We start from the raw sequence: 21473 nt of genomic DNA, 5'->3' as shown, positions 1-21473 counted from the left end.
GGGAGGCAGCTGCAATGGAGGGGTGCCCCGCTGGGAGGGTGGGTCCTGAAACAACAGTGGGCTCAGTGAGTGCCCAGCCCCCAGCGGGCGCCTCCCCGGGAGCAGGGACAGAGGGCAGCCTACTCCCCTGAGGGATGAGGAACAGCTCAAGGTGGCCTCTTCCAGGAAGCCCCCGCGGGATGCACCTGGCGTTGTTCCAGTCTCTCCCTACATTCGGGGGCCAGGCTGGACCGGCGTCACACACTTGCTTAGCAGCCCTTGAGCTACGCTCACTTTCTCTTGCTCAACTGTGGTCTTCCAGTGGGACAAGAAGCTCTTCGGCAGCACGAATTGTGTCTTATTTCCCTTCTCTGTTTCTCCTCAGCTCCTAGCACCCCCCAGGCTTCAGCAATTGTTAGGCCCCAAGATACAGCTGTGACTGCCCCTTGGCCTCTGGGGACAGCAGCAGGCAGCTGCGGGTTGCAGGGCAGACCGGGGCATCTGTCCAGGAGCACTGCTGCGTGCTAGGCAGTCCCCCGTCCCCCACCCACCATCCAACGCCCGAGCCTCTGCTGCAGGCCTGGCCCCGTGCAGGGCGCTGGGGACCAACGGCCACAGGCTCCCTGCTCACGGTGCTCATGACCTGGTAGCAGCAAACCAATGACGTGGATGAGTGCAGAACTGTCCCCGCGGCACGGTGACAAGTGCCACCAAGAGCAGGCGCACAGCGCCACCCTATGGATGAATGCAGAACTGTCCCCGCGGCACGGCGACAAGTGCCGCCAAGAGCAGGCGCACAGCGCCACCCTATGGATGAATGCAGAACTGTCCCCGCGGCACGGCGACAAGTGCCGCCAAGAGCAGGCGCACAGCGCCACCCTATGGATGAATGCAGAACTGTCCCCGCGGCACGGTGACAAGTGCCACCAAGAGCAGGCGCACAGCGCCACCCTGGCCTGTGAGGAGGCGCTCCAACCTGACCGGAAGTCCGTGGAAGGCTTCCTTAGGGAAGCAATGACTGTGCTGGGACAGGACAGAAGAGCGGGAGTGATGTTTGGTGAAGGGTGAGTGAGCGCGATGGGGGGAGGCCCTGCGGGAACTGAAGGAGCCGCCGGGAGGGAGTGTGCAGGGCAGTGGGTCTGTGGGGACTGGGCCTGCGCACCGGGAGCCCGTGCCAAGGACCCAGGTTGTTCAGGAGTGATGGAGAAGGGTGACCCGGTGACAGGGTGAGACCCGCATTAGTAACGCAGGGGTGGGGCAGAGCGGGACAGGAGCCCGAGGGGTGCAGCGGCCCAGCGGAGAGGGGGCGGCACCAGACAGCATCCCCACCAGCGGGGGCTTCTGCACCCAGCTGGGGCCCGGGGTCCTCATCAGTAAGACAGGGAAACATTCACCTACTTCACAGGGCTCGAGAGAATTAAGTGAAACGCAGGACGTGAAAGTACTTTGTAAGTTATGAAGTCCCATGCTTACTAATCAACATCACCCTGTTCCAGAAAACCCCTCTGCTTCACTGTGCTGAGTTCCAGTCGCTGTTCAGGACTGAAGCCACCCCTCCCCTGGGGTCTTCTCGGACCCCCAGGGCAGCTGGGGCCCCCTCCATGTGCCTCCACCCCTGCACTGACTTGGTAACTGCATGTGCCCCGCGGTGACCCAGGGTCATTAGTCTGTGTCCTTGACTGGACAGTCAGCTCCCTGGGGCAGAGGGTGCATCCGCCTTGTCCACTGCTGTGTCCTCAGCCCTTAGTACAGGGCCTGAGACACGCTCTACTCAGGGGATGAGTCGGGGGAGGACCAGAGGCCGGTGGGCAGGGCTGGGCCAAGCTGAGTTAATCCCCGCACCCGTGCTCTGTTCCCTCGTTTCCCCACGTTCACCAGGCGTGGCTGTCACGCTCTGAGGCCTGTGCGACCGGCAGCTGGTCACAGCGTTCCCGGTGTGTCCCTGGGCACCACCTAGTGAAGGGGCGCCAGCGGGCACAGGTAGGGGAAGCTCTCACCTGTGGCTGAGGCTCTTCTCTCTAGAGACTCCTGGCGCTGCTGCTCCATCACTTGTCTGAAAAGCAAACACAGCAGAGCGGGTCTCACCTCCTGGGGCGAGGCCGCGCGGCTCCGCGTCAGAGCCCAGGCTGCAGAGCTGGGCTTCGCCGGCGCCCCCGGGGGCTCAGCAATGAGCTCGCCTCATCCCACCCTAGGCTCCGGCTGCTGGGCTTGCCGCCCCGCTTACAGAGGCAGAGTTGTAGGCCCTGGCTCCAGGGCTCACACAGGGGAGCGCCGGCAGCCGCTGAGTCTTAAGACACCTGGGCAGACCAAGCTCTCCCCTAGGCTGGACAAGCTTGCCTAGCTTTTGGGGGCCTATGGCCACAACAGACTCGACCTCAGGGGCACCCATTCTTACCGCACCTGGCTCAGTTTCCTGGAACAACTGTCCGGCATTGTTGGCTGTGAGAGAAGCGGACACTAAGGCTACCTGTCCTCTTCCTTTCCCACTGATCCAGCTGCGGCCTGGCCTCCATCTGGAGGGCCACTTGGGAAGCTGCGCTGCAGTGCGGGGTGCACCTCTGTGGGGACTAACCTCCTAGCTCCTCGCACGAGTGGCCCTGGGTTGCTCTTCAAAGTTGGACGAGTGAACACACTGTCCCACAAACACATCCAGAGAACCTGGGGCTGAGATGCTGGGGCAGGAGGGGCTCGAGGAGTCATGTGGGCCCGGGTGGCAGCAGGGCTTCAACTGCTGAGAGCCAACTCTGAAGGCCTGTAGTGGGGCGCGGGGCTGAGCGGGAGGGCGCCCCCAGGGCGAGAGGCCGTGGGCCGCGCGTCTGCTCCGCTGGTGTACAGCGCGCTGACGGCTGGGGCTGGGGCCGGGTGTGCACGCAGCAGCTGCTCAGTACGTGCTGTGTGTGGAATAGCTACGCGGGGCTGCCCAGCTGCCTTCACCTTGGAGGAAGGCCAAGTGGGACCCGGAGTTTACTGCAAGGTCATTTAGAGGTAGAGAGCTTTCTGGTTCCCATTCTGGGACTCACTGGTTTGTGATTACAGGCGAGTCATTCCCCTTTCCTGGGCCTCAGATTCCGCTCCATAAATAAGCATAAGAACACCTGTTTCACGGGGTTCTTGTGAGGATTATGCCTGAGATCTAAAAAATAATGAAAAAGACCCTTTTGACACTAAAGAGTCCCTACCTCACTGCTGGGCAGCACTAAAGAGTCCCTATTCTGGGCCCCGCTCCGTGCTGACTGCCAGGGATGCAGGGGGAGTGGGATCCCTGCACTGCAGTGTGATGCCTGTGGTTTATAGACTGACCTCCCGGGGTCGCTCGGTCTGTGCACAGTCGACTGCAGACAAAACTGAATGGCCCTCTGCAGCCAGTGGCCTGGAACACTGGACTTGGGGGTGGCATTAGAGAAAGTGCGCGGTGTTTCACCGGTTCTGAGAGCACAACTGCAGGGCGTGTTTAGGACGCAGGCCCTGCTCCGGGTGGAGGCAGCCCTGGGACCTGGCACAGGGCTGAGCTGGGGCCAGTTCTGGTTCTGCTTCTAAGTCTTGCTTACTTTGGGCAAGTCATTTCTGTTCTCTGAGCTTCAGTTGGCTTATGTGAGAAATAGTATGGGTAGTAACAACCCCTGACGGCTAATGTGAGGATTAAAATGAAACAAAGTGTGTAAAAGCCCCTTGTAAACTGCAATATGTTATACTCCTGAGAGCCTAGAAGACAGGCCAGTGGAATTAATAAAAAGGAACCTCTGGGCTTCCCTGGTGGCTCAGGGTTGAGAATCCGCCTGCCGATGCAGGGGACGCGGGTTCGTGCCCCGGTCCAGGAAGATCCCACATGCCGCGGAGCGGCTGGGCCCGGGAGCCATGGCCGCTGAGCCTGCGCGTCCGGAGCCTGTGCTCCGCAACAGGAGAGGCCACGGCAGTAAGAGGCCCGCGTACCGCAAAAAAAAAAAAAAAGAAGGAACCTCTGAGGTCAGGGGAACTGGTCTCGGCCACTCGCTGCAAGGCCGCCACCTTCATCCGCTGGACAATTGGGTTCATATCAGCATTATTTACAAGAGCCAAAATGTCAAAGCAAGAAAAATAATACAGGAAAAATGTGGTCTACACATAGGATGGAATATTACGTACTTTAAAAAGGAAGATAAAAAATTTTTTTTTTAAAGTTAGAAAATTCTGACATATGATACAGCCTGGATGTACCCTAAAGACATTATGCTCAGTGAAATTAACCAGCCACAAAAACACTTATTGTATGATTCTGTTTATATTAGGTACACAGAGTAGTCAAGTTCATAAGGACGGAAAATAGGATGGTGGCTGCCAGGGGCTATGGGAGTGGGGAGGGGGGAGTTAATGTTCACTGGGCATAGAGTTTCAGTTTGTTTGCTTTTGGTTTTTTTTTTGCGGTACACAGGCCTCTCACTGTTGTGGCCTCTCCCGTTGCGGAGCACAGGCTCCGGACGCGCAGGCTCAGCGGCCATGGCTCCCGGGCCCAGCCGCTCCGTGGCATGTGGGATCTTCCCGGACCGGGGCACGAACCCGCGTCCCCTGCATCGGCAGGCGGACTCCCAACCACTGCACCACCAGGGAAGCCCGGGTGTTAGTGTTTAATGGGGACAGAGTTTCATTTTTGATGCAAACGTTCTGTGGATGGGTGATGATGCTGGTTGCACAATGACGTGGACGTCCTTAATACCACTGATCTGTATGCTTAAAAATGGCTAATAGGGCTTCCCTGGTGGCTTAAATCTGATGATTTTTAAAATTTTAAAAAAATTGTTAAAAAGCCAAAAAAAAAAAAAAGGAACCTCTCCAGCCTGAGTCTGGGAAGCATATTCCCACCTTTCCTTCATCAACACTGTTACCTTCAAACAGGAAGCCGAGGCCTAGAGCAGTAACTGGCCCAAGGTCACAAAGTACACCATGGCGGCCAGAAGGTGCTCAGAGCAGGCGAGAGGCTCGAGGAGAGAACCCCCTGAGAGAGTCTCACAGCCACGTGAGGGTGGGGATGTCGCCTGCCCAGCTCCCGGCCCCGGGGTCTACCTGTCTCGCCACAGGCCCCTGGAGGCACGCCCTCTCCCGCTGACCCGGGTGAGGATGCAAGCCCCAGGCCTGCCTCCGCAGCACGGCTCCCACAGAGCCGGGACTCCAAGCCCCTCAGAGACGCTGAGTCCCCACCCAGGAGGCACAGAGCAGGTTCAAGCCCTGGCGCTGCCTCACCTGGCAACGTGACCTGGGGAGGCTGCTCCCTCCTTGGCCACCACGACCTCTTTTGTAACTTCAGGACAATGGCACTGGCCCTTCCTCCCAGTTCTAACACTTAAGAAGCTCCTTGGAGGGGGCCGGGGGGGCAGGGCGTCACCCTATGGCCCAAATCCCACCGGCGCAGCCCTGGCCCAGCTGTCCAAGAGCAGCTGCAGCGCACAAAGTGCTCTCACAGCCTCTGTCTGCTTTAAGCTCCGCTGGGAGGTGAGCAGGCAGGGGGTTAAGATCCTCCAGAGAGGCCGTGGCACCCACCCAGGGCACCCAGCGAGAGAGTGCCAGGACCAGGGCTCACGAGGCCTTCGGACAGAGCACAGGACGGGGTCAAGGACGGGCCTCAGTCGCACAGGCCTGGCGGGTCACGTCCGCCCATCTCCAGCAGTACAGCCTTGGCCACGTTACTGAATCCCCAGATGACTACCTCCTAATATACCCGGGAGGGCTGTGCTCAATAAGTGAATGACACAGGACACTGCCAGGCTGATCACAAGGCTGCAGCGCCGGCGAGCTCTCCCCACCCACCGTGAAACCACACCCTCTCACGGTCACTGGCAAAGCAGCAGTGAGCTGGCTCCCCTTCCTTTCTGGTCAGGCCTGTTCCCCCGCCCCCGTGTCTCTCTGGGAGTCCTGGCTGCAGCCACAGGTGTGTCCTCCAGGGTGGCCCTTGCTGCTGGGGGGTTACCTTCTCTGGATGTCCATCTCATCAGGAGACGGGCCATTCTGCACCTGACGCTGGCTGGAGGAGCCTGTGGGGCAGAGAAGCACAAGAGCGCAGCAGTTAACAGAGAAGCAAGGACCCCCGGGACTCTCCCTGCCTCTGCCCTCTGGTCCCACCCGAGATGGTCTCAACCGCTGGTCCTCAGCCCTGCAACACCCTGTCCCACCTCACCCTCTCAGTCAAACCTCCTTCTCCCTTTCTTGCGGCTCTTGCCTTGGCGCCAGTAAAGGGGGTGCCATTTCACACGGCTCAGAATCACCCCTTCTCGCCTGACCCCTCTGGCTTCCCTCTCAAACTGCACTTGCTGTTGCCACTTCCTCACTTGCCACTGTGCCCTCGACCCTCAACATCTGGCTCCGGCCTCTCTCTGTCCCACAAAGCTGTTCTAACTAAAATTTGGAATCACTGAACCCAGTAGATCCATTTTATTCCGCCTTTTGAGCAGGCGAATGACCCTTACGGCAGGTATGTGTCGGAGCCGGGGTTTCAGCACCGGGTCTGGGCCGCAGCCCCGTGCCCCTCACCGCGATGTGACGCCCTCCTGCCTGCATCTAGGAGTCTGGAGCTGTGCGGTGGGCAGAAGAGGACAGAGCAACTGTGGAGCCTTCCAGGCTACATTCTTGCCCTTGACCCTGAAGGCAGGGCCCCAGAACAGGCGAGGTCTGTGGAGTGTACCTCCTGTTCAGACCGGGGCTGGTGCTGTGTTACATTCACAGGAAAGTCAAGCTTTTGCTCCAATCTGAGAAGGAGCTGATTGTTCCTTCTCTTTGCCAGCTCAGGTGTCACTGGGGAACTGCGGAGTCACAGCAGTGGGGGAGGGACTCCGGGCAAGCTGGCCTCATGCCTCGCTGCCTAGGTGGGGAAGGGGCATTGTCTCCTCTCTAGGATGAGGGGCGTACGACAAAATCCACGATGGGCAGAAGGCTTCTCCCACAGGTGCTTCAAACAGCTGAGAGATTAGCAGGGCGTCCCCTGGGTCAGGGGCACAGCGGCACAGAGAGTAACAGAATCTCAAAGCCGAAACAGGTCATCTGATTCTGGGGCAAGCTTCTGCCCAGCGCAGGTGCCCTCCAGGCCGGCTCTCCGAGCATGATCCCCGCAACGCAAGCCTCACCTCCCAAGGGAGCAGGTCCCTTCCTACACCGAGGTCCCAAATCTACCCACCCAGGAAGGCCCGATTTCCACCCCCAGGTGTGACAACACCAGTCCTTTCCAAGCCGGGAGTTTGCTTCCATATTCAGCAGGGCCCAGTCCTAGGCCCCAGTATGGGCTTCAGTCACGTTTTCAGTGAGCCTTGCTTTGCCGCTTCCGGACCCCTGTGTGGATGCTTTAGTTGGGGAAAGAGGATCCAGGTGGTGGGCAGTGGGCCAGCTGCTTGACGGGAGGAGGGCCTCCCAGCACCTGAGGATAAATTTCTCCCCTGGGTGGCCCTGCCTGACCCTGCCTTGTTCAATGCCAACTGCTGAACTCAGGGGCCGGGCAGGAGAGAAGACGCCTGCGTACTCTTTACAGAGGTGACTACATAAATATCTGGTGGCCTGGCCCATTAGTAGGTGTGAAATAAATACTGGTTTGCTTTTCCTGTCTCTAAACATGCTTGCTCTGCTTTATTTAACATAAAATAACCCTGCTCTTTCTAAAAACTGGTTTTTCTGTAAATATGTCCAGTATAGACATTAGAAAAATTTTCAAGTTTAATAAAGAAAAAACATTCCTAATAAAAAAAAAAAAATCCGCGGTGGAGGGGATCTCTTTTCTCTCCTACTCCGTGAGGCGCAGGCCTTAGGGCTCCTCTCCTCTTGTTCTCAGGAAACCAGAGAAAGAATACGAGAACACTGCTTTACAGCAGCGTCAGAGCACTTCTCTTAATTTAATTTAGTTCCTGTAATTCTCACAACCCTACTGGACAGCTCCCAGGAAGGCTTGTAACAGGCGAGGGAACAGCCCAGAAAGGGTAAGTGACACACCTGTAAACAGGAGAACCAAGCTCAGACGACCCGCAAAACGCCACTTTCTTTCTTAAATTCCATCGCACCGTGGTGTCGGCTGAGACCGGCCCGTAGGATGAAGAGTCCCGGGTGAGGGGCTGCAGCCCTCAGACAGTGCCCAGGCCCTGCCTGGTGTCCACGTGGCGGACAGTGCCACCCACTCAGCCCAGCATTTGGGGCTCAGGCCTGACAGCTGGACTCCTGCCTTATTCCAAGACCCGGCCTCGGCTGCTGGGCCCGTGCCCGCGTCCGGATCTGCCCCTCTTCTGGGGCCAAGCCCCTGCCCCGGAGCCCCCGCCTGGCCCCTGGTCTGAGGACGGGAGCCCACCCTCGCTCTGACCGGGCCCCTCCAGCTGTCAGGACCCCCGCTGGCAGCCAGCTGCCACGGCGTGAACTGCGGAGGTCCTGCGCTTGTGCCCCTTGTTCTGCCCGCCGGCCTGGACTGCCTCCTGACACCCTCAGCTGGCCCGCCTGGTCAGGGTGGGAGGACCGAGCACAGCCCTCGCTGCTCCCAGAGGGCTCCAGTCCCTGCGCGCGAGGCATCTCAAAATGAGCCGGCTAGAACTTTAGACACTACGGGGCAGGAAGAGACAACACTGGTTGCGTAAGGCCTCCCATTCTTCTTAACCTCAGAAAACGTGGGTATGTTTTGAGCTGCGAGGGGAAGCACAGGCCCTCTGTCTCAGAGGGGAGGGGTCTGTCCAGGGTCGCGCGGGGCGTGCCTCCTTCCTCCTGGCCCATTCCACCCACTGGCCACGGTGCCCCACTGGCAGAGGCGGGAGGAGAACGGGGAGGAGGCTCCACCCTCCAGGACGGTCTAGGGCCTTTGGGAAGCCTGGGCACAGTCCATCTGTAGATGCCTCTTGTGTTGAGATCTCAGGGCGGGAGCATCGGGTGGCTGGTCATCACTCCCGTCTGTCCCGCGTCCCAAGTTACTTCCCATGATTCTCTGAGCGGTGTGATCAGAAGCCAAACGCGGAGTGTCCTGCGCCCGAGTCACCGCAGGCCAGCCGTGCCCCCACCTCCAGGATCCAGGATCCAGGTGAGGACTGCAGGCCACCCCACCCCCCAGTCTCCTTAGCTACCAAGTTCTCTGCTGCTGCGTCTGAGATCCCAGCAGAATCTACCTGCCTCTCCCTGTTCATGTGGCTGCCTCAGCATCTCTCCTGGACCCGTGCCTTAGTCAACCAAAGGGACCTCCGCCTCTACCCACACCCCTTTCTCCCCATCCAGCTTCCACACTGACACTGCAGACCACGTGATCTCTGGAAAACACAAGTCTGACCCTTATGGGGTCAAGTCCAAGCTCAATGGAGTTAAGAGTCCAGCCCATCCCCACAGCCGCTTCTCCTGGACTCACCCCCCGCCCCCCAGCAGGCCTTCTGCACCTGCTCACTAAGCCTGGATCACCTGCTGTGCTTCCCACCTCCCCGTCTCTGTGTGGCCCCCATCCACCCGGGACACCTTCCTCACCTACCACGTCTTCAAGGCCCAACTGCATAGCTGCCTCTGCCAGGAAGCCTGCCCTACATCCTCCTGCCTCCACTGCTTGGCCTCTCCCACACCATTTTCTGATATTACAGTGATTGGAGGGCAGAGACCATGCCTGTCACTCATCACTCCCTGCTCAAGGCCGGCTCACATCAGGTACTCGGTGTATTTTATCAAACGGAGTTGGGAAGGTCTGAGGGAACCTTGGTGTGATCACCAAGCCCAGGGAAAAAAGCACAGGTGAAGGAATGGGACTGAACTCGCTCAGATGAAAATAAGACCTACCTAGAAGTGAGCCACAGAAACACAGGGCTCCCCAGGTCCGTGCCTGTTCAGAGAGGAGGCCGACTGAGGCACAGTTCCCAGGCTAACTACTCCCCGCCGGCACCAGGGGCCCACTGCCGCCCGGAGAAGGGGTGTTGGTGGCTTTGAGAGGTGGGGAGGGGGCTTGCCCAAGGCCATGGGGCTCGGTGTCACAAGCTTGCCAAGTCTGGGAGCTCCAACTAAGATAGATGCTGCCCTTCTCTCACTCACTTCAAACAAGTTTTGCAAAGTCACAATAAAGAGCCTAATTTGCACTACAGACACATGACAAAGGGGAAAATTTAACGTGGAACATGGACCCAACATCGGGAGAAGCGGGGTGCCTGTGAGCTTCTGGTGTCTTGTGGGTCCAGCCCACAGCGTCAGAGTGCACACCCTGGTGGCAGGCCAGGGCAGAGGGTGGCCCGTGCCCGATGGAGCCCCTGTCTGACCACAGAGAGGAGCCTGGAGATGGGACAGGCAGGCTCGTCCGCTCTGAGTCCATCTGACATGATTCTTCTTGGGGAAGGAGTGACTTCTTGTCCCGAGGCCCACATGCCAGCTTCAGGTCGGAGTCCCATCACACACCCACTCCTACAAACAGGCTGGTGACTCAGAGGAGGCCCTTTTACCCTTGGGGGTCATGAGGTGGGGGACGGGAAGGAGAGATGACACCAGAGGGGAGGGGCAGGCTGGCCAGACCCAGGCCACGAGCCCGCCCGGGAGGGGGGCTGGCAGCCGAGGGCCCTAGGGCAAGTCACTGAGTGACCGGAGGCCACACTGAAGGGGAGAGAGGGGCTGGGAGGACTGAGGTCAGACCTGGGGCCTCAGCAGCGAGCAGGGCATGAACGACCCTGCGCCCTCCACGGGGTACAGGGCTGTTCCCAGATGGGGTGAGAGCGCCTGGTCTGGGTACTGCGCCCCGAAGACTTCCACGGCCTCCATCTGTGACGCAGATTCCAGCGTGAGATGCGATCGTCCTCGGGAACACTGCCCTCATTTAGCAGCAAGGGGCCGGGGAGAGCAGATGGAGGAAAAGCCGGCTGCACAGGGTCAGGCTTCCGGGAGAAGGGACCCAAAGGGGCTGACCCCCGGCCCCGCCCCAGCCTTGCTGAGAGGGGTGCAGGGGACAGTCGGGTCCCAGGCCATGCTCTGCTGTGCAGGGGGCACCTCCTCACGGGGACTCTGCGAACCCAGGCTCCCTGTCCCCTAGGACGTATTACGTGCACCTGTATGTGCCAGGACCCGGGCGCACAGCCGTCCGACTTAACCCCCAGGCACGTAACTGTCCTGTTCTCCACGTGCCCGGCACTTCACGTACTTCTTGGCATCCGGTCAACACTCAACAAATATCTGATGAATGAATGAACGATCGGGCCCCAGGCAAACTGTCTGATGATCACCAACAACTGCCGAGGCTGTGCAGGGAGCACACTCTAGAGCTTTCCCCTCACGCTGGAAACAGGCCGTGGCCGAGCTGGGGACGCGCCTCATGAGCGGGAGATTCGCGAGCAGGGAGACACCGCGGTCACCAGCGGGGGTGGCACTTGGCCAACTCGAGGCGACAGGATGTGGGATGAGAGAACGCAAGTTTATCGAGCAGCCACCATGCTGCGGGCTAGGTCCTGCGCCAGAGACTCCCAAACGTCACTCACTTAACCCGCACCCTCACCCCAGGAGTGTTGGTACCATCCGTATTTTATCCTAAGGAAGCCAGAGAGCAGAGGATGTCAAGTGACTTCAGCTCCCTTAGACACATGCCCTTGAACTGCTCCACCTCCCGGGGAAGGAAGGGTTGGGGAGGCCGGATGGGAGGACAGGGGCAGAGGGTCCTAGAGAGCAGCGTGAAGGGCGGGAGGCAGGCAGCGGCTGCCGGGTTGCGGGGGGAGTGGGGGGAGCCCTGGCGCCCTTTCCCGGCCGGAGTCCAGCCCCCGCAGACTCTCAGCACCCACTGGCCTCTGGAGAGGGAGACTGTGGGTCGGCCTGCCTGCCGCCATCCTGCCTGACCCCACGTAGGTGCCCTGCCCACGTAGTGCTTGGATGAAGTGAGCGCAAATGAACGCTCCTGACCCAGGAGAAGGATCTGTATCCCAGGCTCTCAGCTGTGCAGAGCCTGAAGGGCCGCAGCGAGGAGAGATCCCAGAGCCTACCCGGGGTCTACTTCCCAGTGGGCTGAAGCCCGTCTTGCTGGCACTGTTCCCACGGGAGCCGGTCAGGACCAGACAGGGGCCTGGACGGTGGAGAGCGGAGCTCGTGTTCCCCCTCCAGTTCTCCCAGCACCCCTCATTCCTGTTTCCCAGCTCCTCCCCGTTCCTGGTTAGCCTCCCTGGACTGTTTCAGTTTGTTCAAATCCCCTCTGGAGTGAACCTGGAGCCGGGGAGACCCAGGTTCTTGCTGGATTTCGGCCACGCCGTAGTTAAGCCCCTCCCCGCTCCTGGCCTCAGTTTCCTATAGAGTGAGAAGGATGGAAGCAAGGATCTCCTAGTTCTGAACCTCTGCAACTTAAAAGGACAAACAAGGAAATACACCTAAACGTTCACAGTGGCTACCTCTGGATTGTGGGTTCTTCCCCTCTTTTTGAACTTCCAAATTCTGCACGAGCAGGACGCATCAGCTTATAATAAAGAAACAAAAGACTAAGAGTCCCCACGGAGGGGATAAGCGCTCCACTGCGACTCCACCCTGAGTCTGGCTGTGCAGGGCAGGCAGAGGCCGTACCGCTCCTGCCCCAGGTACCGCACTTCAAGTTACACAGCTGAGGTAGGCAGATAAGCACTGCGGACACCTTCTCATGAGAAAGGCCGTCCTCCTGCTGGCCATTAACATTTATGAGGCCCTGGGACACCAGCCCCCAGCTCCTCTGGGACAGAAGGGACAGGCCAGGTTTCCAGGCAGTCTCTACAGGAAAGGCATCCCCTGGGCCTCCTGAAAGATGGAACCTGAGATCCCAGCAGCACCAGAAACCAAGGATCCAGCACCTGCTCAGTGATGCCTGATGGAATTTCTGGCCAGCAAGTGACAGCCACCTGGCCCAGGCTGGGCAGAGCCCCAAGCCCTTTCGAGCCCCCTTCCCCTCTGCCGTCTCTCCGGCTGACTCCTCTTCCTTTCTCCAGAGGTGCCTCCATTTCGGACCGCCTCAGAGCCACCCTTCGAGATGGGGTGCAGCCTTCCCTTCTCGTGTCTAGGTTCCTGCTGCCAAGCAAGCAGACACACACGTGGGAATGGAGCCTGTGATCCGGGCCTAAGCTCAGGCCTGGCCACGGTCTTCAGAGCCACCCTGCCAAGGCCACCCAGGAATCGGTGGCAGAGCTGGGACCGGCGCCCAGGACAAGTGTCTCCCAGCCCAGGGCTCTGTCCACACCAGCACGCTGACGCTCGGCTCTGGCTAGACAGACAGCTGCCTCACCACCTCTGAGATGCTTAGGAAGCCCAGGCAGGGGTGCTTAACCCACCTCCTGAGCTTGGCTCGGCAGGAGACAAATCCCGACGGCCACCGCCCTGCCAGTTCGATTGCTTGCTGAAAGTTACCCCGTGTCAATTTTTCTAGTGCCTTTTCTGCCAGTCCTTATGAGTGAATTTAGGCTCAGTGGCCGATACGTGAGGCAGCTTGTTTTGTTTTACTCAGATCACCAGGGCCAGCTGTTTTATCACCCACTGCAATCCTGTAACACACCCTCATCCATGGGCCCGCCAGTTATGGCTCAACCCCAGGGTGACCGGTGGTTAAAGCTGTGTCTAAGAGGCCAGTGTCGAAACAACCTGTAGACCCAGGTGAGCATGTGCAGGTGCAGAGGCTGTAATTCAGAGAGGGGCGAACTGCCCAAGGCCACACAGTAAGAAGCACCTACCGGCCTTGCAATGAAGCACCAGCATGGCACGCCGGAGAGGAAAGGCCCTGTCACTCTAATGACAGCAGGAGGCCTGTGTGCCACCCTGGGTGCTAGCAAGCAGGGTCCCCTCTCCTGGCATAGAGGGATCCTGAGGCCAGGGGAAAGGGAGGGACTTGCCCAAGAACACATCCAAACAGGGGCGAACGGGGCGAGAACCCAGGTCTCCTGGCTTCCAGGCCAGGATGCTGCCAACCAGCCTGCTTAGTCCCACTCAGGCTGTGGTCCTCAGGCCAATTATCATCCTAGTAAAATACTTTTTCTCCCTTTCTTAATAAGCTCCTTTCAGAACACATCACGCACCTTGAAGAGGATCTCAAATAGAACAGAGTGCAATAAAACCTGTCACACATTTGTTGCCCGCGTGACAAACCACCTTTGCGTCATTTTTGTGATTAATCTGCTCAATTATCCAGGGCAGAGCCTGTCAGACCTATGTCATAGACGGGGAAACTGAGGCTTGGAAAGGGTGAACGATTTCCCAAGGCCACAGGCACCCCAAGTGGACGGGGCTGCTGGGACCGGAGCCCACACTGGCCGCGGCCCAGCCCGCGTGCTGCCGCGTCTGCCCACCCTTCCTGCAAGGCCTCGGTCAGAACAGCATCTCAACCCTCCGACCATCAGTGACAGGGAGGTCGTCGCAAGACCCAGAGCTCCGGCCCCGCCTCCCCCAGCACCTGGGAGCGGAAGGGGAGGCCCGGGAGGAGCGGGGAGGAGGGGGAGGGGCTCCCGTCACCTACAGCTCACTCTGCAAAGGACGGTGCAGTCGCAGTGGCAGAAGCAGAAGCAGTGGAAGGTCCACTCCCTGCTGACCATTACGGGCAGGCCCCGGGGCGCAGTCCGGAGGCGCGCTGCTCACATCCTGCCCACTTACCTCTCCTTCCTCAGCCGCCTGGCTTGGGCACTGGGAAACTGATACGCCGGGCAGCCGTCAAATGGGCTTCGCCGCTTCAATGTTTAATGAGGCTTTCCAGCTAACCTATCAGAACCTGCCTGCCTACCCGACTCCAGAAAGCTCTGGGGGCCCAGGAGGAGGGTCCAGACCCCTCGTGGGGCCAGCCCACGGGCCCTGGTGACGCCAGGTGTCTTCCAGAAGGAGCCTCCCACCGTGGCTCACTCTCCTCTTGCCCCCGTGGGCTGTGGGAGGGGACGAGGTGGGTGCAGAGCCAGAGGGTACAGGTGACCAACCGAGGGAAGAGTCCCAAGCACCGCTGACCTTGGCCGCCGGCTCTTCCCGAGCTCCATCCGGCCGTTCCTTGGATTTCCTCTCCTCTCCTCGCTGCTTCTCTCAGCCAATCCCTGCCCCTCCTGCCTGCTTTCCAGCCCAACCAGCTTCAAGGCCCGCGGGAAGTTAATCCTTCACCCCCTTCCTCCACCCTGGATCCCCTTCTGCCATCATACCTGTGGGTGCAGTGGCTGCTCCTTCCGCTGTGAAGGTGTCTGTGCACTTCCCCAGCTGGCAAAGCCCCAGGGCCCATAAAGCCCAGTCAAGTGGGTCGCCGACCCCGTGGAGCCTTCCCCGACTCCTAGGTTGCCTCCTGCTGTCTGTCTGTCTCTGACTCTTCTCCTTGAGCCCTGCTCTCACACGAAACATCAGAAAGCATAACGCTTCTGTGCTGGTCCCCACGTGGGAAACATCATTCCCATGGGTCCCTTGGGAAACGCTTCCCGGCTCCCAGCCCCCTCCTGCAGCTCCTCTTTCCCTACCAGTGACCTACTGGGGTCAGGCCCCATCTCCCTTACCATCTTCCCTTGTGATGCTGACTGCTCCCTCTTTACTGCCCTGAGCTAAAATGCAAATATGTACGGATTTGTAAGGTACCACAGAGGACTTCAAAGGAACCTGGGATTCCCCCAGACTTGTTGCCTAGGAGGGGCATCTCAAGGTTGGCACCTCCTACCCCCCCGCCCCCGACCTTCCTCCCTGACGCGGGGCTCACACGGCCTTGCCTGTCCAAATCTTTCCCCGGATGATTAACACATCGGTTCTGCTGGGCTCTGGGGCCTTGGGTAGCTAGTCGCTTTCCCTCTTTGGGACTTAATTTCCCACCTGCGGGGCTGAGCCAGAGGAGGCAGCAGGTGCTGAGAGCGGCACTCCCCGTTTACACAGTGCACGGACTTGAAGCCACTTGGAGTTAAATTTGAGTCCTGGCTCTGTCACTCTTTGACCTTGGGCATATTGCTGAAGCTCTTTCACTCTGTTTTCTGGTCTGAAACACAACGAGAGCATCCCTTATCTTGGGGTGTGGATCTTCAACGCGTTAGTGTCAGCCTAGAGTCTGACATAGCACGACCCAGCCCTCTGCCAGTGCCCCTTCTTCTTAGGGAATTCTGAGTGACTAACATTTCATATCTCTATCTATTAAATTCTCATAACACATCCCAGGAGTGGAATTATCGTTACCTCAGCAGGCCAGGGATGCCCAGAGAGATTAAAAGCTTGTCTACATCAAGTAAGTGACAGAGTCAGAAGCAGAACGAGCTCCTGCAGCTTCCGAGCCCATGTTGTGTCCCCATCAGCTTCCTGTCTCTTCAGAGGTCAGCTCTGCAATGGGTCATGTTGAGAAAACTCCCCAAAGGGGAGGTCTTCAGGAGCAGTTTCTCTCCTTGGTATCCAGTGGTCAGAAATGCAACTCCGGGCCACCCCACCAGCCACGGACCACTTCTCCTTAGAAAAGCGCTATGTGTTAGGTGCAAGCAGCTGGAGAAACTGAAGGTGAGGCTGTAACTGAAGCTAGGATGCGGGTCAGCAGAGCTGAGTGTTAATTCTCTTTGGGCTTTAGTGTCTCCATTACCTCCAACTGCTGAAGGCGCAGTGGATGGGATCCGCAGAATTCACACCCTGCAGGTGGCAGGGCTCGGACCCCGACTAAGCTGCCTGCTCCACCTCCAGCTGCTAGATGCTCCAGAAGCGTGTGATGACATTTCAACAGCAGTGTTTGCAAAGGGAATCACGAGCTACCGAAACAGTCAGGCAAACAGCTGGGTTTGAGCCCTGCTGCTGCCGGTGCGGGACTTTCCCAGCTAGTTTCTCTGTGTATAACACGAGGGTCTTGGCTGATATGGCTTGTAAAGTCCTTTTCTACACTATGAGCCTATGAACTAGCTAATTAAATGCATTTGTTTCTTCAGCAAGGATTTATTCTAAGTTTTCTAGATGAGCTCACGTAAGAACGTCCTGCCAGTCATGTGTGGCTTGGCTAACCTGGCAAGTGACCCTGCCTGGGTCATCAAGGATTTATTCTAAGTTTTCTAGATGAGCTCACGTAAGAACGTCCTGCCAGTCATGTGTGGCTTGGCTAACCTCCAGCTGTGCCTGGGTCACTGAGGTCACACGGGAGGGCTGCTCCTGCAGTCTGCCGCTGAGGCCAGGCCACTCTCCGCCCTCCACGCCTCAACTGGAGAGGCCCCTGCGCCTTGGGCAGACCCTTCCACAGCGTGGACGCCTCAACTGGAGAGGCCCCTGTGCCTTGGGCAGACCCTTCCACAGCGTGGGGTGCTCTGCGCTACGTGCAGAAACAGGAGGGCACAGAGCACCCTTCTGGAGCATCAGTTTTTTGCGGTACGCGGGCCTCTCACCGTCGTGGCCTCTCCCGTTGCGGAGCACAGGCTCCGGACGCGCAGGCCCAGCGGCCATGGCTCACGGGCCCAGCCGCTCCGCAGCACGTGGGATCTTCCCGGACCGGGGCACGAACCCGCGTCCCCTGCATCGGCAGGAGGACTCTCAACCACTGCGCCACCAGGGAAGCCCTGGAGCATCAGTTTTACTGAATGGGAAATAATTCCAAATAGGGAAGGAGGCACAGATACACCATGGAGAAGAACATAAAATCTGCGTGAGTTTTTACAACATGGCCCAGGACTTGCAAGGACTTTTTGGAGGCTAGGATGCGGGGTCTCTTGCAGCTCCACCGCACACCAGCCCCAGGACAGGCGGGATCCTGACCAGCATCCGGGGCCCTGCGATTCACTCTCTGAGCCTCACCCCGGTGTGCTCTCCTAACCTCTCTGTTCTTCAGTCGGTCGCCTGCGTCCTCCTGAAATGTTGCTCTCTTTCCCGCCTTTCTCTGGTGCTTCCTCTGCCTGTGATGTGGCACGTTCCCACCTCTGCCCCACAAGCCCATGGCCCCAGGCTTGCTCAGGGACTTGGTGAAGCCCCGCCCGCCAGGCCCCAGGCTGCCCTTTTATCAGAGTTGTGTAGGTGCCTGTGTGCACCCCTGCCGGACCGCGAGTGCCTTGAGAAGTGAAATACCCTACATTTATGCCCCCACACCACCGTGTCTACTTCTCAAAACCACCTGACAGGCTGTTAGTACAACCCCATGCAACAGATCAGAAATGGAGTTTCAGAGGCATGAATTACCCCCAATCGGTGGTAAAGTTGGGTGAAGCCAGGACTCTTTCAGTCCCACCTGTCTGCCACCGCAAACAGCATGCCGTGTCCCTCCAAAGCTGGGAGACAGCTGGGGTGCTATCCACGGACAGTGGCAACGGGCTGGCCGGCTGGGGCAAACCATCGCGGAGTCCATTTAGAAGCCACAGGCTGTGGCCAAGAGCTGCCCAGGAGCTACAGAGGCAGAGCACGAGGCTCTCAGGTCTCAGGAAGTCCCAGGCAGCTGGGAATCGGCAAGGACGCTCCCTCTAAGCCCTGGCAAGAGCCACGGCGCCAGGGCAGGATATCAGCATGTAATTTTTCACCTCTGAAGATCTGTCTGGCAGGGAGAGGAGGCCATGAAGGCCTGGGGCTCGAGGGGAAGGTCTAGGCCCTTCAAGACCTGGCCCTGACTGTTCCGTAAGCCTCACCGATTCCCCCACACCCGTCCAGGGTGGGAAGTGCCCCCATGAAAGGCTCAAACACGTCTCTGTGCCTTTGCACGTGCAGCTTCCTCACCTGACTGTCCTCTCTCTTCTCTAACTGGCAAACTTCTATCCGACCTTGAAGCCCCAGATCCAGCATGCCCTCTGCAGAGGCTTTCCTGGAGCCTTGTCCCTGCATCTCAGGCTCCCGAGGCCCTGGACTTACTTCCCTCTGTCCCCGCACTGGCCACACTGTACTGTCAAGTCCCTGTTCTCTGCCTGACTGAGCTCTGCAGACGCGGGAACCGTGTCTTGGTCCTCTCTGTGTGCTGGTGCACGGCCCATAACAGAAGAGGCCCAGGATATGCCTGGTCCTTCATCCACCACACAAACGTCACTGTGCACGGCACTGGGGATACAGCCGTGGACACAAACCGCTCTCCTGGGCCCTTGGTTCTCGAGAGGAAAGACAGGCAACACGGTAGCACGTAACAGGAGGAACGCAGCAGGAAGAGCTGAAGGGGCAGGTGTGTGGGTCCTGCCTCCCTGACGAGGCGTCATGTGAGCCATGGGTTACTCGGAGGGAAGAGCATTCCAGACAGAAGGGACACCGGGGTGCAGGGGCACGTGTGGCACAATCGGGGGGCGACCAGGAGGCCGCTGTGATCGGATGTAAGTGGGTGAGGTAGAGAGTGGGGCGGAAGTGAATGAGCAAGGCAGCCAGGGCCAGGGAGGTCCACGCGGGCCTCGGTCAGGGTTTGGATTTGATTCTGGGTCAGACTGTAAGTCTCTGGAGAGTCCTGAGCAAGGCTCGACCTGGCTTGACCTAGACGTGGAAAGATCAATCTGCTTGTGTGTGGAGAACAGACTAAGCGCAGAAGCAGGCAAATCAAGTAGGTGTCCACTGTGAAAGCCCAGTCGTTTGTTGAATGAATAAATGATGAATGAAGGCAGGCAGCTGACAAGCGGGTGGGGGGCAGGGTCTCAAATCCTCACACCCTGTCCACTCTAGAAGCTGCAAGTTGCATCCAAGTCCAGCACCTGGGTTTCTGCGTCCCTGGGCTGGTCACTTACTAAAATATTTGAGCTGGCTCTTATCCTATATGAGCTAAAGTTGGCAGAAGGCTGACCTGGAAATTATCATTCTTTAGGAAAGATATTAGGCATGCTAACCGAGAAAAAAGAAAATAGATGCTAATTAATTTTTGACTTATTTCAGAAGAAGCAGGCATTTCGATATAAAGATGGGCCAGGTTAAATGCCCATAATAATCAACCCGTGATCAAGCTGGGTTATGATTTAGAAAGTGTGGAGGCCACCAGCTGACTGGGATCTCTTTGACAGGCCATCTGGCTCACTGGGCAAAGGCCTGGACTTTGAATCGGAGACTTGGGCTCCGTCACTCACTAGTGTAGCCTTTGGCGAATCACTGCTGTGAACCTTCGTTTCTTCAGCCTTAAAGTGGGGACAGGGATTCCTAACCTGTCCCCGACAGTCTCAGGAGGATGCCAGGGGACCCAATGAGACCAGGCGGGACAGGTACGACAAAAGACACGTTCCTTTCCTTGAGGAGCATGTGGGCCAGCCCCCGGGCACGTCACCGTTTCTTCCCACACCAGTGAGGACTCCGGTCGTTGCTGAGGGCTGAGATCTCAGACAGTGTCCTGGGATGGGGTGCTCCAGGGGCAAGCATGACAATTTGCATTCTTAGGGTGCTTTACAGCTTGCAAGTCACATTCCCACTTATGTTATCATTTGAGTCTCACAGCAACTTTGCAGGTGGTTGTTATAACCACCTTTAAAGATGAGGAAACTGAGGCTCGGGGTGATGAAACGGCTTGCTCAAGGTTTCACAGGCTCTTGTGTGACAGGGCCTGGAGCACGGGCCTGGAACTCCGTCCTCTGCCCCCAGAGTCTGTGTCATCTGTCAGTCGCTGTGCTGACCACAGGCTGCTCACCACGACCCAACCCGAGATGTACTTGGTGGGCTCTGGCGAGGCGGGCATCCATAATGGACCACTGAGGCGCTCAAGCCCTGACTTAGCATGTGGTGTCCAGGTCAGATCTAAGGGAAACGGAAAGCCCCAGAGAAATCCTCCCATTAGCGTTAGCGAGATGACCCTGGGGCCGGTGGGAGGAGGTCCTCCTTCTCCGGGATGGGAGCTACACACAAACCAGCAGTGCTTTAAAGGAAGACAACGATGGCAGCAGGCTGCTGCTGGGATGCTCAGAAATCAGGGGCCCCAAGAAGGGTTCAAAGTACTGCCAAGGTGCGGAGGGAGACCCCAAGGGTCAGGCACAGCCTCTCCTTGGACCCTTGACTTGAACTCACCACCCCAGCCCAAGCAGCCCGGCCTCCCTGTGTCTCCCAAGGCATCACCACAGGAGTTGATATGTTAGTTAGTTAACTTTTCAAATACTAAAAAAAAAAAAAGTAACTTCAAATTGTTATAGTAATTTACAGGTGACAAAAAACTTGCACAAACATCATCTCATGTTATCCTCACAACAACCCTGTGAGGTAGGTGTAGTAAACCCATTGTACAGATGGAAAAACTGAGTCTCAGAAATCTAAAGTGACTTGCCCGAGGGCATACCCTTGGCATGAGCAGTGCACGAACCCAGACTTGCCCGACTCCACGTCCGATACACGCGTACCCCAGGGCCACAAAGAGCTGGAGGTCGGTGAGAACACGGCTGCTGGCTGGGGAAGGCGTATTCCTTGGTTCAGGGTGCTGCTAGGCGGGCCAAGGTGACGGGTGCGATTTCTGTGTGAGACAATTCTATGTGCCATGTCCCTCAATCACAGATAGCACCCCTCGCCTTGCGCCCAGTTCCAAAAGTGGTGCTGGTCCAGGAACGTCGTCTTGGTCTGCAGAGGATGGCGTGACGGCAGGAAGCATCAGGCCACGTGAGGGACAGACAGACAGACAGATGTGTGACCGCACCAGCAAGCTCACCTACTGTCCAAACACCTGGGTCGTGTTGGCCCTTCTTTGGGGCTCCTGCCCTCGACGGGCTCACAGTCTAGATGAGCAAATGGCGAGCTCAAAC

The 21473-nt window shown here is 58.2% G+C and overlaps 1 protein-coding gene across 1 annotated transcript in view; it reads right to left on the bottom strand.

The window, feature by feature from the left end:
- EVL (Enah/Vasp-like) overlaps positions 1 to 21473 on the bottom strand; it is a 78503-nt gene that overhangs the window by 17492 nt on the left and 39538 nt on the right. The window contains exons 4-6 of the mRNA XM_024757995.1: positions 5918 to 5981; positions 1977 to 2032; positions 8 to 45 (exon numbers count right to left, since the gene is read on the bottom strand). Coding sequence (XP_024613763.1) covers positions 8 to 45; positions 1977 to 2032; positions 5918 to 5981 — 158 coding nt within the window. The remainder of the gene's footprint in view (positions 1 to 7; positions 46 to 1976; positions 2033 to 5917; positions 5982 to 21473) is intronic.

This window comes from Neophocaena asiaeorientalis, unplaced genomic scaffold (assembly GCF_003031525.2).
Source record: "Neophocaena asiaeorientalis asiaeorientalis breed wild unplaced genomic scaffold, Neophocaena_asiaeorientalis_V1.1 scaffold476, whole genome shotgun sequence".
Lineage (NCBI taxonomy): Eukaryota > Metazoa > Chordata > Mammalia > Artiodactyla > Phocoenidae > Neophocaena > Neophocaena asiaeorientalis.
The sequence above is the reverse complement of the archived record's forward strand: the minus strand, read 5'-3'. Positions and strand labels throughout refer to the sequence as shown.